This window comes from Solea senegalensis, linkage group LG11, assembly GCF_019176455.1.
Source record: "Solea senegalensis isolate Sse05_10M linkage group LG11, IFAPA_SoseM_1, whole genome shotgun sequence".
Lineage (NCBI taxonomy): Eukaryota > Metazoa > Chordata > Actinopteri > Pleuronectiformes > Soleidae > Solea > Solea senegalensis.
Window position 1 is genome coordinate 18,865,736 of NC_058031.1, and position 17,836 is coordinate 18,883,571.

Sequence of the window (17,836 nt, forward strand, 5' to 3'; positions counted from 1 at the left end):
TATCATCGTCATGATACTGTAACACCTGCATATCCACCACAGTGACGGTTTTGTCACTTTATAAACTTAAAGAAGTTATTTCATTAACAACCTATGACTTTCTCATATTGTGTGAGTAAACAGTGACCTCCATGTGAGTCTTTAAACAAACTTCACTTTCTCACAAGTGACACCATCAGCCTCTTCTCGATTGGCCCAAAAAAATCAGCAGACAATCAAAACCACACCCACAGAAACAATAAAAACAAGAGACCTTTTTTTTTGGTGCATTTTTATTGATTAGAAGTAAGAAAAGACAGTGAAACATGATTTTGTTGACAGAAAAAAAGGAATAATCAAGTTAAATAGCTTAAGACAGGGACATTAAATAAGTGGACATAAAAGGCTCACAACACAGTTTGATCCAGAACAACCATACATCCTTTAACACTAACCCTTTCCTATTATTATATAATATTATTCTTTTATAATATATCTGGGCTCCGCCCCTTATCTCCGATGAAGGGCAATCTCTAAGGCAACTTTTGTGGAAACATTTTGAGGAAAGCTCTTCCAAGAGTTGTGGAAGCTTTTATGGCCGCAGAAGGCAGATCAACTCAATATAGTGTTTATACTGTATGTATTATTCCTCCATCAAGGAGGTAATGCTTTACCACATGTATATATATATATATTTATATATAATGTGTATATGTATATGTGTATAGGGGTATATTATAACTATATTATGTGCATTGTCCCACACTATAAACATGCTTTTTATATAAATATTAAATACATCATTAAATATATGATACTAAATAGTTAATGTAGTATAATATATACTACATATATATATTCTATAAATAGTTCTGGGAGCGTTACAGTATTATTGCTCCTAAGCTTTGGTCCTCAGAGTGCACGCTCTGGCCCAGCAAAGAGTCCATGAGCTTCCACAGCGTCAGGAACTTTCTACAGTATGTAAACAGTACAGTATATTACTTTTACACTTTTAAAACTATCGTTTGTGCTTTGTTTGCATCCCACAGCCAGCTCCTGACCGAAGATGCGTCGTCAAATGAGATTAAAAAAATAACCTTAAAATCTTTTTCTTTTGTGTTTAAAAAAGGGAAATGTGAGTCATAAATGTCCAGTCATAAACATGTCTGAAGGCAACTGTGGTCACAGTTAAGTAAATCTGATTTATATACAGGATTGACCTGAATGATCACTAATTCATTGATAGTTTGTAGAAATAGTAGAAATATTAGTCCCATTGCCAAGATTATATACGTGGAAAAAAAGCAAAAAGTCGATCCATATTATTAAAGTCCTATTATAGATGTTTGATTTGTTTGATTGAAGCGTAAAAACTTATCTCTGCTGTCAGACAATTTCAGGAAGTCGCAGAGTAAGGAAAGAAGGAAAATGATCAAGGCAGCACCTCCGGCTGTCAGCACCAATTACGTGGAGGTGAAGGTCTCAGCTCATTGTGTTAGTCCATCGCTAACGTAGACAACAGTCGAGGTGCCCTCAGTCTCTTTCACACCACGTAGTTTCACCCAACCACTTAAAGGAAAGCATTATTAAAAACACGTTAAATTAGGAAAATACTTGTGATTTCAAATCATGCCTTGAGAGGAAAATAAGGTTTTACCTTTTGATGCAATTTCTGAATTTATAGATCAGCCCGCCAGCCACCGCCACCGCCAGCACCAGCCCCACCACCATCTTGACGGTGGTGGGGTTAGCTACAAAAACAATTGAGATGAAAGAAACAGTCTTGTGACACAGTAGCATGGAGGACACAAACACTGCTTCCCTTTCTAAACTGGTCGCTTCCAACAAAGATCTCATCTCAGAGACTGTGACTTGTAGCACATCCTCACCTTCGCGCCTCTGGTCACCTTTGATCTCCTCTTCAATTGCACTGCAGTTGGCTGTGAACAGAAGAGATTCCCCCATCAGAACAGCGATTGAATGGAAATACTGTGAATTAAAGTGAATGAGAAAGTCGTCCTCATACAGAAACAGGCCTGACATGTAAGTGATACTCACCCGGGTAGTGCTCCCAATCCTGTGGAGAAGAAACACAGAGGCCATACAGTGAGGCTCGTGCTAGGCGGTTCTTGTTCATAACAAAAAACAATATTCATTTTGTCTTTGTGATATGAATTTCAGGAAAAGCAGAGTTTTGATCCAAGAGGAAGTAGGTACGGGGAGAAAAGAAGCGACCCAAGAATAGAACCTTGAAGTACTCCACAAGTAAGAGGTGCTGGAGAGGACTCAGCGGCTCCAACACGGACCTAAGCAACTCTCCGCTGTCTTTGGTCCACTGACAGAACCAAAACAACACAGTGACCAGAGTCTGTGGCTAAAAGAACGTCAGATAAAATAAAAGCTGTGACGGGCTCTGTGAACTGGTCAAAAACAGCAGAGCATGTGACAGAGGTGAGGGCCCTAAAGCTCACAACCTTATTCATAAAAAAGCTCATGTTCACATACACTCCAGCTGATTACCCTATCTTTATTTTATTCCTTTTAGATTAAGTGATAATATAGTGGGGTAATAAGAAGATAATATCACTGTCGATGATGTGAATGATGGCGACTACACAGATACTACTACAGGTGCTTCCAGAGAACAAGTGCTCACATGGAACATAGTATGAACAGTGTCACATGGTACGTCTGTACAGAACACATGTGATGTTACATGGTAACTACAGCAGAACCGAGACAAACATAAGCATCACATTGTTACTGCTTTAAACAGAGTTGATCATTTTATTAAAGTAAAGGTGCAGTACCTCACAAATTACTTCATACTCCATCTTGGACACACATCTGTCTATGACCACAGTGGTGACATTGCTCGTCACAACTCCAGGTACCCTCGTTTCGCGAGTTGCCAAAACTGTCTACAGTCAACCAACAAAAGGACAAATTAATGTAGATCACGACAAACACCACACAACTAAAGTGTGAACAGCGTGATGACTGACCTTGTTATGTGACCAACTAAAGTCAGCTTGGTCATTTTCGTTGCAACTTGATGGAGGTGATACGCTGTACATGTGGCCTTCAGAGGTCTTACTGTAAGTGCAGGGTAGTGTGTATGCAAGAGATGGACGTGGAACACAACCTGGAGATACAAGAAGACATGATTAGAGGCACAAACTAGTTACACAATGTGTTCATGCAGTTATGCAGACATATTCAAATAATAAAGAACTAAACTCTAAAAAGATAAGCCTGTTTTGATGTTATGATAAAATGTTATGTTGTGATGTTGCATTTTTTTCTTAATTGTATAGTAAGTGTTTGCATTATATTGTACATGTATTGTGTGTTTGTTTTGTTTTGTTTTCTTCTTTTTAAGTTCACATCATGGCCAGGGGACTACAGATGAAAACTTCTGGCTAATTCTGGCTTTTTATGAAACTGCACTGTCCCCTTTTCAATAAAATAATACTAATAATAATAATAATAATAATAATAATAAGAAGAAGAAGACTCATATAATCCTTAATAATCCCATAGTTTTAAATATTAGACTTCAGTATCCCTGTACACTTGAACTGAAACACAAAACCTATGTTACTCTAACATTGTTTCTCAGTCACCGTCCAACACACGCAAACACACACACGCGAACACACGCGTGCGCCGCGCTAAAGTGATAAAGTGAACAAGTGCCGTCAACCACATTAACCGGGCTGGATTAATTTATATGAGGAGGTGGATTAAAGTCAAATTAGCAGAGTTTCGCAGTGATTTTAGTCCCGTACGAAGCTGCCGTGTCACGAACCCTGTCAGGAACCCAGTCAGGGTTCGTGACACGAAGCTGCCGTGTCACGAACCCTGTCGCGTTCCTTCACACTCGACAGGCGTCGGTGTTAAAGGTGACATCGAATGCTTGTTATCACATATATGTTAGTTATGGAGGTCTACTTACATATATTAACTTGTTTTCATGATTAAAAACCTTCTAATCGCTGCAAACGAGCCGATCAAAATATCTCCTCACTGACGCTCTCGTCAGCCGCGCTGTTTCAGACCAAAACCACACCCCCAGAACGTGGACTGTGTTGTGATTGGCCAGCCAACGAGAGCTTTCCCACTGTCCAGTGATTGGCTAGGTACCTGGAAGTGACGTATTTAGCACGTCAGTTCTCAGATACGCAGCTCCCCCTCTGGCACGATGGATGCTCTGCTCGTCATTATCAAAACATTGTTAAATGGCTGTGTCACGACCCCGCGCCGTAATCCCTTACACATTTTACCCGGAGTCTGACCCAGAGACAGAAGATACTGTCGCAAGTGAAACACCTCCACAACAAAGACTGCTGCAGGACGCCTCAGAATGGTAATATGTTTTCTCTGTGTATATTTCCAATACAGTATGAGGGAGACACTGGTTGAGGCTTGATAACCCGCCCCTCCCCCCACCATTTTTTCTCAGTATAAGCTTCAGCAGTACCTGTACATGTCTTTTTGTTTTCTATTTAGAATTTATCACTTACTGTTTGGTGAAACGCTAATTTTAACATTTTGTGTAGATATATGGTGGGACTGTAATGAAAGTAGTTTTGTTCCCCTGTACGTAATATGAGTAACTGATGAATAGAACTCTTGAATCTATGAAATGTGTTACTGTACTTTTCATACACAATACTGTATCTCTGGAAGGTGCACTTGTGGGAACTGCATGACGATGCCCACAGAAGGGGAGAACGTCTGCTGTAAAGAAACACTTAAGGTATTATTTTGCCCATAAACAATAACTAAATTAGTGTTGTAAAAAAATGGATTAGTAAATGTTAGTTTAGAATTTTTTTAAAGCAATGTAGTACAAATTTGACTATTTTCAATCCTGTAATTAGACCAGTGCACTACAATGTAGCTCCATTTTCTCTAATCCTGTTTGTAACTATGATTGTACTTACCTTTTTACAGTAATAATCCATCACTTTTGAGTGATCCAGCTATTTTCACCTAATTACTCTATGCCATTACTGTAACAGTATTGTTCTGCCCCTTTTTAGGTTATCCGAAGAATGAATGAGCTTCCGGACACACCAACATGCATGACCTACCATCCAGGCCTGGAGCCTAACTGTTTGAACCCATACACACTGCAGAACATGAACAACATCTACCGTGCAGACTATGGGCCTTTGCGGGGAAGAACAATACACGAGTATGTATGTAACATACAAATAAGAGGCATGTTTAAATCATAACACACATAAGTGATAAAAGAATTGTGTCTTTGAAATGTTTAATAAATACTTTTTACACAAAATGTGCTCAGTGCAAGAGCAGCATTTAATTTTTACATTTCTATCTACTTTTCAGTCGCTACCGGCATTTAGCATACCGCAGCTTTGTCAGCTGGTGCTGGGGATATTTGGGACGACGTGTACGAGTTGTCATCCCGTCGTGTGTTGTGTGCCGGATACGCCAGGAGTTTCCTGATCTGGCTGGACAATATGTTGGCTTCCGCCCACCCCTTGACTGAAGCGGGTCACGTGTGAGGCAATGACTTCCTCCTTTAAGGGCCTGTCATACTGGGCTGACAGGGTCTCTGGGATGGCGATCTTCCTCATGTCCTCTGCGAAAGACTCTGGGTCCTCCATCACCTCCTCGAACACCAGCCTCATCAATTCAGCCACATAGTCTTTAAAATGTAACAGAGAACCATGACATTACATTCAGACAGTAATTTCTTTACTGTGTCATTACATTTTCAGCTATTTCAATTTAAATGTGTTATTTGCTGTGTTAGGTGTTAATTTAAGTTAATAAGAAAGGGAAAAAAAGCCAAAAGAAATGTCAGTATTTGTCTGTTTTTGTATAACGCTTTATTCAATGTAAATAAAAATTTTTAGTGACTTACTGTACGTGGGGTCTGTTTTGACCGGCTTCGCGGTGGGTTCTCCCTTCTTGGCCTTCGGATACGACACTCTGTAGACAGCTTGGCCTAAAGCGGTTGTTGCCTGCTCACGGCTGGAATTTTCGTTGTGATGCATGGATGCAAGGTACAACCTATGTAAATATAAAGATTCCGATCAATGAGACAGAGTGCCCTGAAGTAAACAGAACAATATGAATTCATTTCTTGAAAAACAACTAGTGATTGATTTTTTTATGTTTACAATTGGTATTTATGATTTTGATGGTGGTCTGATTTTTTTCATTACCTGGTGAATCTGCACGCATGTCTCCTGCAACTTGAACTTTCCCCCCCGGTTTCAATGTGGAGAAAAGGACCAGCTGGTCACTCTTCCACTTGTGGACGATTGCAGGTTCCAGGTATTTCCTTGCATGTTTCCGGAAGGTAATCTGGAGCTGCAAGGCGCGGCATAGCTAACATAACAATAATACAAACAGTGTTTAGTAATTGTCTATTGGTTGAAAGTGTCATATGATTTTGACAAAAACATTAATAGTATTACCTTTTCCAGCTGGATGAAGGATGCACCAGTGAAATATGTAGCAGCAGATAACTGTACATTGCCAACTGGGGTGTTATTCATCATGAGCTGACTTTGCCACTTCCTGGAGTAGTTGCATTTTGGACACGTTTGATGAAATGCAACATACGTGCCCTTCTGTTGCTGCTGCACTTCGCATTTTCTCTTGCACACTGGACATGTGTCAAAAAGCTCCCTCAGGCAGGACTCAAATACAATGTATTTTTTATCCATGTGTACAGCACTTTCAGTCCTACAAATGTAACAAGACAAAAAGCATTTAGCCTCACTTCTTTGATCTGAAGTGACAAGCCTAGTGAACTTGTACAGTACTTACGACATTGTTGAATCGTGTGTTGTTAGGGATCCGCCAGGAGTAAAGGTTGAGTCATTTGGGTCGACTTGTGACTCTGGTGAGGTGAATCCCTCTTCCTCCTCTGACTCAACACGTGCTCTTTTTTGTGGTCCAAACCCTGGCCCCTTTATAGGTGTGGATGAAAACATGTTCTCAGGCAGTGTGGTTTGTGTGCCAGCAGTCTCATGTGACAACACTGGTGTCTGGGTCCCTATGGAGTAGATACAATGTGTGAACATTTCATGCTCTTTACTAATTTGGTTCTTATGAAATGTTCAACTTACTTACTTCTACTTACTTTGGCTGTGCACGTGTGTTTTCAAGGTCCCAATTGACAGTTGAGTGGCACATGTTCTCACACTTGGAGCTTCTGTTTGTGTGCCCGTGTGGATAAAACGATCCTGGTATGGAAAATAGTAAAGGTTAAAACAATAATACAGATCATGCTAAAAAGACTAGATTCTATTTCATTACCTTTCATGAATCTGCCCCAATTCGACTATAACTTTTTCCCTACTTTAACATAAACACACGTTTCCTACACCGCATGAATAACGTTGTGTTTACAAGTGAGAGAGACACATGCACGCAATTGAAACGAGCGAACACGGTCCCAAACTTCTACAGCGTTTAGCCTGCTTAGCTCTGTGCTCCCCGGATAGTCACCCACAATATAGCCTTATTTACCGGCATGGAGAGACACATACACGCAACTGGAACGAGCGAACACGGTCCCAAACTTCTACAGCGATTAGCCTGCTTAGCTCTTTTTTGCTCCCCGGATAGTCACCCACAATACAGCCCTGTTTACCGGCATGGAGAGACACATGCACGCAATTGAAACGAGCGAACACGGTCCCAAACTTCTACAGCGTTTAGCCTGCTTAGCTCTGTGCTCCCCGGATAGTCACCCAAAATACAGCCGTGTTTATCGGTGTAGGGTTCCCGAAAAACTCATATAGTGATTAGCCTCCATACCTACGTGCTCCCCGGATAGTCACCCACAATACAGCCGTGTTTACCGGCATAGGAGAGACACATACACGCAATTGAAACACGAGCGAACGCTTGTAGCTTAGCAAGTAGCCGGCTATCGCTAATGCTAAACGGCAGAACGAGCACACAAAGACAGTATTACTGTTTGAAATACTTACTTGTGCTGCAGGTAATCCAGCATGTATTGTAGGCACTGCTCCTTCTTTGAGGCGAAGTGTGGTGCTGTGCCCTGCTTTGTATTGCACGAAGTTTGTGTAACAATCCTCTGTGAAGTGGTTGCCACATACATGGGATACATACAAGGGAAATGTAGCAGGGGCATTCCCATCAAAAATGAACAATATCCACTGAGCTTTTGTTGGTGGGGAGCTTGTGGAGCGTCTTTCCTTGTTTACTACAACACAGAACAGAGCAAACTGATCTTTTTTTCGAAGACATGTTCTCAACCGATATGCTCAGCAGCTACAACGAGAGTAGTTCTTCTTCTGCGGTTGAATTTACGCAACCGGATGTGCCCGGAGTAGTGCCTGCACCAGGAGGAGCTACGGTGGTGAGAGGAGTGGTGAGGATTTCTGATGACATCATCAGCTTCGGGAAGTGCAGATCCGCTTGGCAGAGCCCAGAGCAACAATGCAACACTATTTTCTCAGCAGTGGCTGAACTGTTTGTTCTGAAACTTTAGGGTTTCATAAACGAGGTAATGACGCAGATACACACACAAACGCAGCGTTAATTGGAGCTTCCGGTCTATGTGGCCTTTAATGTTTTGATGACACCGCTCCACCTGCTACTGTGAACTAGAGCACTGAAACACACACACACACACACACACACGTCGCGTTCCTTCACATTCGACAGGCGTCGTTGTTAATAAATAACGTATAAACATTAACATTACTTACATAAGAGTGTAAGCAGCAGCAACATCCTTCCTTCCATCATCGTGACTACTCGCTCCCGGTGTCTCTTTGAACGCTCACGGTCTCGAGTTTTATTTACTCGGGAGGGAGTGGGGGGGGTGACCCACGGCCACCCACTCCCCTTTCTGATTGGTCGGACGCTGCGGCTTTTGGCGTGGAGTGACTTCAGTGGTTAAGACTGGTGCCTTATGAATTAACATAACGTTCTTGTGGAGACTAACAAGTCACCTTACACTCATTCAACGTGCTTAAATGTGAGTTATATTTCAGGAAATATGTATAATAAATAATACAATATATTTTTGGTAATGCGTGTTTATTATCTTCATCTTTACTGTCTTGCTGCTGTAACAATGTACATTTCCCCACTGCGGGATAAATAAAGGACTATCTTATCTTGTTAATGAGCGTTAAGAACAATCTAAAGTCTTCAGCTTCTTCCAGAGTTTTGTGAGTTTTTTGTGACGTTGCTGTTGTAAACATTTGCAGTTCCTACTGTAGTGATTTCTTGGTTTTGTCACATTTTAGATTTGTAGCCTGTATTTCTAGTTTGAGGCTACGTTAGCCATGTGTATGTGTGTGTGTTTCATTGCTTTTTACAATTGCAGCTGAATTCCACGTCTTCCAAACCTCAGTATTATGACAATGTGAATAAACTCATGTTGACAATAATTTGTTGACACAAAAGAGATTACATAACACTCACACACGCTACACCAGATACAGTTACAGTACTTTGTTAATAACAACATGGACAGCTGTTATTAAAACATTAAATAAGCTCATGTGTAGAATTTACTGTGGAATGTAACAGATTTAACAATTGTGAAAATATTGCTTTTAGTTTTCTAAGTAATGATTTTCTGCTCTACCCAAAACTAACAACTTCAAATGGAAGAAGAAGCAGTCTATACAGTATAAGGTATATGACTCAGTGACTGTGCCTGATATGTTATACAAAAGGAAGGAGAAAGAAGAGCACACACACACACACACACACACACACACACGACCCGCCATCTCCCTACTCAGTGTGACTACAATGATAAACTCACCAAAAACCAGAGATGTATCATATTAAATCAGAAGTACTTCACTACTGTACTAAAATGCTGTATCTTTACTTTACTGGAGGATTTTACTTTTTACTTTACTTTACTTCCACATTTTCGACAAGTTTGATACTGCGATACAGTTGTCACGCGCTGCATTGTTACAGTTACAAAATTGTTACGAATCATTCCCAACTTTCAGTGCACAGACTTTCTGAAGAGCAGGGGCAAAAAGAAAACTGAAGAGGGCATTAATACTTGTTTCTATGTTATACAAAGGGCACATTATAGAGCCTTAAAACAGACTCAATAGACAGACTACTCATGTAAGTTTGTAGTTCACCGTGTAGATTCAAGTATTCATGTATGAAGGAAATACTTTCACCTGTTTTACAGGTGAAAGTATTGAAGATATCTGACAGATAAGAGTTACACACAAATACACGATATTATACACTATACTATGTTATATAATCACTTTATTTTCATTGTCACAATTTATCATTTTTAAATAACAATGTAACCAAATCTAAAGCCACATGGGAGTTAAAAAAAATTAAAGAAAATCTGCTTTTCTATCACATCTGGAGTCAGATATCATAACTAGATCGGCAATTCCGTGCCGAAATTTCGAGGGTGCCTGCAGTTCTTGCGGCATGTGGAAGTTATATGATTTGGATCCAATCCACCTTGGAAGTACTTTTTGGTGGAGTCACCCTTTAAAAGACCAAGTTTTAAAGGAGAGAGGGGGAGAGAGATTCACAAGCCCCTCTGTTTCCCATTCATGTGTATGTGGAAGTTATATGGCAGTTTTTTGCGATTTTTGTCGCCATGGTTACTTGAAACGCTTAGAAATAGTCATCGCACACAAGTCCCGGTCGAGCCGCACGTTTTGATATAACATGTGTGGGGGTTTTCTCAAAACTGTGGGAGGAGTTAGACGTCATAGTTTTGGGTGGAAGAATACAGAGAGACTGACAAGCCCCTCCCAAAGTCCCCTCTGCTCCTTACACACACACACGCAAACACACGCACACACACGCTTGTCTCTATCTCTCCAAAACCAGCAGAGAAAGCTGAGAAAACAGCATGTTTTAAAATTGTCATATTTCAAGAACGGTTGATGATAGAGATAACATTTTTGGTTTGTGAGCGTCAGGAGGCTTTCGGCAACTCCCACATTTAAATTTGTGACAAACGGGCAAGAATTGACAGAGAAATCACAGTTTTAAAATCACCCTCGTCTTGATTTTCCCAGAACTCAAAAGCAGACATTTTAACATGGGAGTGAATGGAGAGTGTGACTGGAGTTGTCTGCGCTTTGAGGTGATTTTAAGAAAAACTACAAGTCATATGAACATGAAAACACACACAGGGTTAGACGACGCCCATGGCAACGTTTTGATGTAAAAATTATCAGTGTAGGTTGGAAATTGTGGGCAGGAGAAGAGTTTGTTTAGAGATTTTTGGTGATTATTTTGCTGGATCTCGCTAGAGTGGGCCACTCACTTCACAGACCACTCACACAATCATTATAAAATCAGAAAGCGTCGAAAAAAAGTACAAAATGTAAACTGCGATTGTTTAAAAACCGTAACATGTATCAAAACTTTGACTTGGGTCAGAAAAGTCCCAAGTCTTGTGACCCGTTTAAAGTTCCAACCACGTTTCTACGTTAAAGTATGACGACACTGTGATGCTCCAAAGTGGGCTTGGTTTTTTTCAAAATTTTGGCCGTTTCCCATTATTGTGTGAGTGGAAATTAATCGCAGTTTTTCGCGATTTGTGTCGCCATGGTTACTCGAAAGTCTTAGAAAAGACATAGCACACGATTCCCGGTCAAGGCGCACGTTTTGATGTAACTTGTGTTGGGGGTTTCTCAAAACTGCGGGAGGAGTAGCGCGGCAAACGTTTGGGAGGGTGCGAGAATAATAAGAAGAAGCAGAAAATAAACGCCAGTGGAATATCAAGAGATGCTTGCTCTGCAATGCAATCTAGTGAGAACTCTAGAGAGTTCTGACTAGTATTCCTTGCAGCAGCAGGCACCTAACTAGTATGCCTTGCAGCAGCAGGCACCTAATAACATAATAAAAGATCAATGGATGGAACTGTCTGACAACTGCTGAGTTTAAGTTTATTCAAGTCACAAGCCCAAACTCATCTTTATGCACAGTGAACAGAACTCATGAACAACTGCAGGGGTCAACTAACCAGTCAGGGAAGTTTTCAGCGACAGCAGTGAGCAAATACTGGGTCGATCACACACATTTACAACAGAACCGGCAGTGACCCGCTCAGCCAGGTGAGCCACACCCTTTAGTTGACACATACACTTTAATTAATACCCACAGTTGTCTTACTGATACTGATCTATTATCTAAAGACCATATTTAGCCTCACATACCACACATATCGCAGTATTGTTTCTTTATGTTTAAACACACAGTTTATACAGAGGCTATAAGAATGTGCAATATACAGAACCTTGAAGAAAGGGCCAAATCACGAGTTACTGTACAAACACGACAGGCTCAACAAACCTAAAAAACCATCGGAGAGTTTCCTCTCAGATACCAACTCACAGCTCTCTTACCGAAATACCACATGCAGTATCATCGTCATGATACTGTAACACCTGCATATCCACCACAGTGACGGTTTTGTCACTTTATAAACTTAAAGAAGTTATTTCATTAACAACCTATGACTTTCTCATATTGTGTGAGTAAACAGTGACCTCCAATCTGAATCTTTAAACAAACTTCACTTTCTCACAAGTGACACCATCAGCCTCTTCTCGATTGGCCCAAAAAAATCAGCAGACAATCAAAACCACACCCACAGAAACAATAAAAACAAGAGACCTTTTTTTTTGGTGCATTTCTATTGATTAGAAGTAAGAAAAGACAGTGAAACATGATTTTGTTAACAGAAAAAAAGGAATAATCAAGTTAAATAGCTTAAGACAGGGACATTAAATAAGTGGACATAAAAGGCTCACAACACAGTTTGATCCAGAACAACCATACATCCTTTAACACTAACCCTTTCCTATTATTATATAATATTATTCTTTTATAATATATCTTATCTCCAATGAAGGACAATCTCTAAGGCAACTTTTGTGGAAACATTTTGAGGAAGGTTCTTCCAAGAGTTGTGCAAGCTTTTATGGCCGCAGAAGGCAGATCAACTCCATATAGTGTTTATACTGTATGTATTATTCCTCCATCAAGGAGGTAATGCTTTACCACATGTATATATATATATATATTTATATATAATGTGTATATGTATATGTGTATAGGGGTATATTATAACTATATTATGTGCATTGTCCCACACTATAAACATGCTTTTTATATAAATATTAAATACATCATTAAATATATGATACTAAATAGTTAATGTAGTATAATATATACTACATATATATATTCTATAAATAGTTTTGGGAGCGTTACAGTATTATTGCTGCTAAGCTTTGGTCCTCAGAGTGCACGCTCTGGCCCAGCAAAGAGTCCATGAGCTTCCACAGCGTCAGGAACTTTCTACAGTATGTAAACAGTACAATATATTACTTTTACACTTTTAAAACTATCGTTTGTGCTTTGTTTGCATCCCACAGCCAGCTCCTGACCGAAGATGCGTCGTCAAATGAGATTAAAAAAATAACCTTAAAATCTTTTTCTTTTGTGTTTAAAAAAGGGAAATGTGAGTCATAAATGTCCAGTCATAAATATGTCTGAAGGCAACTGTGGTCACAGTTAAGTAAATCTGATTTACATACAGGATTGACCTGAATGATCACTAATTCATTGATAGTTTGTAGAAATAGTAGAAATATTAGTCCCATTGCCAAGATTATATACGTGGAAAAAAAGCAAAAAGTCGATCCATATTATTAAAGTCCTATTATAGATGTTTGATTTGTTTGATTGAAGCGTAAAAACTTATCTCTGCTGTCAGACAATTTCAGGAAGTCGCAGAGTAAGGAAAGAAGGAAAATGATCAAGGCAGCACCTCTGGCTGTCAGCACCAATTACGTGGAGGTGAAGGTCTCAGCTCATTGTGTTAGTCCATCGCTAACGTAGACAACAGTCGAGGTGCCCTCAGTCTCTTTCACACCACGTAGTTTCACCCAACCACTTAAGGGAAAGCATTATTAAAAACACGTTAAATTAGGAAAATACTTGTGATTTCAAATCATGCCTTGAGAGGAAAATAAGGTTTTACCTTTTGATGCAATTTCTGAATTTATAGATCAGCCCGCCAGCCACCGCCAGCACCAGCCCCACCACCAGAATCACAACTTCAGAGACAGCCATCTTGACGGTGGTGTGGTCAGCTACAAAAACAATTGAGATGAAAGAAACAGTCTTGTGACACAGTAGCATGGAGGACACAAACACTGCTTCCCTTTCTAAACTGGTCGCTTCCAACAAAGATCTCATCTCAGAGACTGTGACTTGTAGCACATCCTCACCTTCGAACTTCTCTTTAATTGCACTGCAGTTGGCTGTGAACAGAAGAGATTCCACCATCAGAACAGTGATTGAATGGAAATACTGTGAATTAAAGTGAATGAGAAAGTCGTCCTCATACAGAAACAGGCCTGACATGTAAGTGATACTCACGCTCACAGACACCCGGGTAGTGCTGCAAATCCTGTGGAGAAGAAACACAGAGGCCATACAGTGAGGCTCGTGCTAGGCGGTTCTTGTTCATAACAAAAAACAATATTCATTTTGTCTTTGTGATATGAATTTCAGGAAAAGCAGAGTTTTGATCCAAGAGGAAGTAGGTACATGGAGAAAAGAAGCGACCCAAGAATAGAACCTTGAAGTACTCCACAAGTAAGAGGTGCTGGAGAGGACTCAGCGGCTCCAACACGGACCTAAGCAACTCTCCGCTGTCTTTGGTCCACTGACAGAACCAAAACAACACAGTGACCAGAGTCTGTGGCTAAAAGAACGTCAGATAAAATAAAAGCTGTGACGGGCTCTGTGAACTGGCCAAAAACAGCAGAGCATGTGACAGAGGTGAGGGCCCTAAAGCTCACAACTTTTTGTGATGTTACATGGTAACTACAGCAGAACTGAGACAAACATAAGCATCACATTGTTACTGCTTTAAACAGAGTTGATCATTTTATTCAAGTAAAGGTGCAGTACCTCACAAATTACTTCATACTCCATCTTGGACACACATCTGTCTATGACCACAGTGGTGACATTGCTCGTCACAACTCCAGGTACCCTCGTTTCGCGAGTTGCCAAAACTGTCTACAGTCAACCAACAAAAGGACAAATTAATGTAGATCACGACAAACACCACACAACTAAAGTGTGAACAGCGTGATGACTGACCTTGTTATGTGACCAACTAAAGTCAGCTTGGTCATTTTCGTTGCAACTTGGTGGAGGTGATACGCTGTACATGTGGCCTTCAGGGGTCTTACTGTAAGTGCAGTTTAGTTTGTATGCAAGAGATGGACGTGGAACACAATCTGGAGATACAAGAAGACATGATTAGAGGCACAAACTAGTTACACAATGTGTTCATGCAGTTATGCAGACATATTCAAATAATAAAGAACTAAACTCTAAAAAGATAAGCCTGTTTTGATGTTATGATAAAATGTTATGTTGTGATGTTGCATTTTTTTCTTAATTGTATAGTAAGTGTTTGCATTATATTGTACATGTATTGTGTGTTTGTTTTGTTTTGTTTTCTTCTTTTTAAGTTCACATCATGGCCAGGGGACTACAGATGAAAACTAGCCTGGCTAATTCTGGCTTTTTATGAAACTGCACTGTCCCCTTTTCAATAAAATAATACTAATAAGTTAAGTTAGTTTTTATTAATCCCCTTAGGGAAAGTATTCCTCTGCATTTTGACCCATCCTACAAGTAGGAGCAGTGGGCTGCCACACTGAGTGGCGCCCGGGGAGCATTGGGGGTTGGGTACCTTGTTCAGGGGTACCCCAGCCCTTTTGGCCGGGTGGGGATTTGAACCGGCGAGCCTCCGGTTACAAGTCAAGTTCCCTTTCCCCTTGGCCACAGGCTGACCAAAATAATAATACTAATAATAAGAATAAGAAGACTCATATAATCCTTAATAATCCCATAGTTTTAAATATTAGACTTCAGTATCCCTGTACACTTGAACTGAAACACAAAACCTATGTTACTCTAACATTGTTTCTCAGTCACCGTCCAACACACGCTCACACACACACGCTCACACACGCGTGCGCCGCGCTGGACTGGATTAATTTATATGAGGAGGTGGATTAAAGTCAAATTAGCAGAGTTTCGCAGTGATTTTAGTCCCGTACGAAGCTGCCGTGTCACGAACCCTGTCGCGTTCCTTCACACTCGACAGGCGTCGGTGTTAATAAATAACGTAATAAACATTAACATTACTCACATAAGACGAGTGTAAGCAGCACCAATGTCCTTCGTTCAATCATCTTGACTGCTCGCGGTCGGTCTCTCTCTGGAACCTCGTAGTCTTCGCTCGATAATTCCTCCCCTCCCCTCCCCCATGTTGAGATGCCTCTCTTCACGCAAGTTATGCATTATCATCACTTCCTTGTGGAGACTGACAAGTCACCTTACACTCATTCAACGTGCTTAAATGTGAGTTATATTTCAGGAAATATGTATAATAAATAATACAATATCTTTTTTATTAATGCGTGTTTATTATCTTCATCTTTACTGTCTTGCTGCTGTAACAATGTACATTTCCCCACTGCGAGATAAATAAAGGACTATCTTATCTTGTTAATGAGCGTTAAGAACAATCTAATGTAACAGCTGTGTCTTCAGCTTCTTCCAGAGTTTTGTGAGTTTTTTGTGACGTTGCTGTTGTAAACATTTCTTGGTTTTGTCACATTTTAGATACTACATACACATGGCTACGTTAGCCATGTGTATGTGTGTGTGTGTGTTTCATTGCATTTTACAATTGCAGCTGAATTCCACGTCTTCCAAACCTCAGTATTATGACAATGTGAATAAACTCATGTTGACAATACTCATGTGCTGACACAAAAGAGATTACATAACACTCACACACGCTACACCGGATACAGTTACAGTACTTTGTTAATAACAACATGGACAGCTGTTATTAAAACACTAAATAAGCTCATGTGTAGAATTTACTGTGGAATGTAACAGATTTAACAATTGTGAAAATATTGCTTTTAGTTTTCTAAGTAATGATTTTCTGCTCTACCCAAACCCAACAACTTCAAATGGAAGAAGCAGCAGTCTATACAGTATAAGGTATATGACTCAGTGACTGTGATACAAAAGGAAGGAGAAAGGAAACCACACACACACACGTGACCTGCTATCTCCCAACTCAGTGTGACCACATAACAAATGATAAACTCACCAAAAACCAGAGATGTATCATGTACTTCACTACTGTACTAAAATGCTGTATCTTTACTTTAGTGGAGGATTTTTTTTCCTCACTACTTCCACTTTTTCAAGTTTGGTACTGCGATACAGTTGTCACGCGCTGCATCGTTACAGTTACAAAATTGTTACGGATCATTCCAATCTTTGAGTGCACAGACTTTCTGAAGAGCAGGGGCAAAAAGAAAACTGAAGAGGGCATTAATACTTGTTTCTATGTTATACAAAGGGCACATTATAGAGCCTCAAAACAGACTCAATAGACAGACTACTCATGTATGTTTGTAGTTCACCGTGTAGATTCAAGTATTCATGTATGAAGGAAACACTTTCACCTGTTTTACAGGTGAAAGTGTTGAAGATATCAGACGGATAAGAGTTACGCACAAATACACGATATTATACACTATACTATGTTATATAATCACTTTAATTTCATTGTCACAATTTATCATTTTTAAATAACAATGTAACCAAATCTAAAGCCACGTGGGAGTTAAAAAAATTGAAAGAAAATCTGCTTTTCTATCACATCTGGAGTCAGATATCATAATAACATAATAAAAGATCAATGGATGGAACTGTCTGTCAACGGCTGAGTTTAAAATCTCTGGGGATT

General features: G+C 40.0%; 1 protein-coding gene and 1 long non-coding RNA gene across 6 annotated transcripts; both read right to left on the bottom strand.

The window, feature by feature from the left end:
* LOC122776915 lies at positions 1 to 17,671 on the bottom strand. Of its 5 annotated transcripts, none has more exons than XM_044037713.1 (7): positions 16,214 to 17,669; positions 2,985 to 3,124; positions 2,790 to 2,900; positions 2,038 to 2,056; positions 1,869 to 1,919; positions 1,637 to 1,730; positions 1 to 1,548 (listed from the first exon to the last, which is right to left on the bottom strand). In XM_044037713.1, the coding sequence occupies exons 1-7, from the start codon at positions 16,254 to 16,256 to the stop codon at positions 1,467 to 1,469; spliced, it is 540 nt and encodes a 179-aa protein (XP_043893648.1). In that variant the 5' UTR covers positions 16,257 to 17,669; the 3' UTR covers positions 1 to 1,466. The 5 variants fall into 5 exon arrangements, with proteins under 5 accessions (XP_043893648.1, XP_043893647.1, XP_043893649.1 ...); XM_044037712.1 differs by lacking the exons at positions 2,038 to 2,056; positions 2,790 to 2,900; positions 2,985 to 3,124 and adding exons at positions 14,419 to 14,449; positions 14,956 to 15,066; positions 15,151 to 15,290 and having other exon boundaries at positions 16,214 to 17,668; XM_044037714.1 differs by lacking the exons at positions 1,869 to 1,919; positions 2,038 to 2,056; positions 2,790 to 2,900; positions 2,985 to 3,124 and adding exons at positions 14,268 to 14,300; positions 14,419 to 14,449; positions 14,956 to 15,066; positions 15,151 to 15,290 and having other exon boundaries at positions 16,214 to 17,668.
* LOC122776917 lies at positions 6,322 to 8,312 on the bottom strand. The gene is made up of 5 exons (XR_006361274.1): positions 7,968 to 8,312; positions 7,112 to 7,214; positions 6,796 to 7,024; positions 6,441 to 6,711; positions 6,322 to 6,351 (listed from the first exon to the last, which is right to left on the bottom strand). It is a non-coding gene; the product is annotated as an uncharacterized LOC122776917 (long non-coding RNA).
* Positions 17,672 to 17,836: the final 165 nt, after the last annotated feature.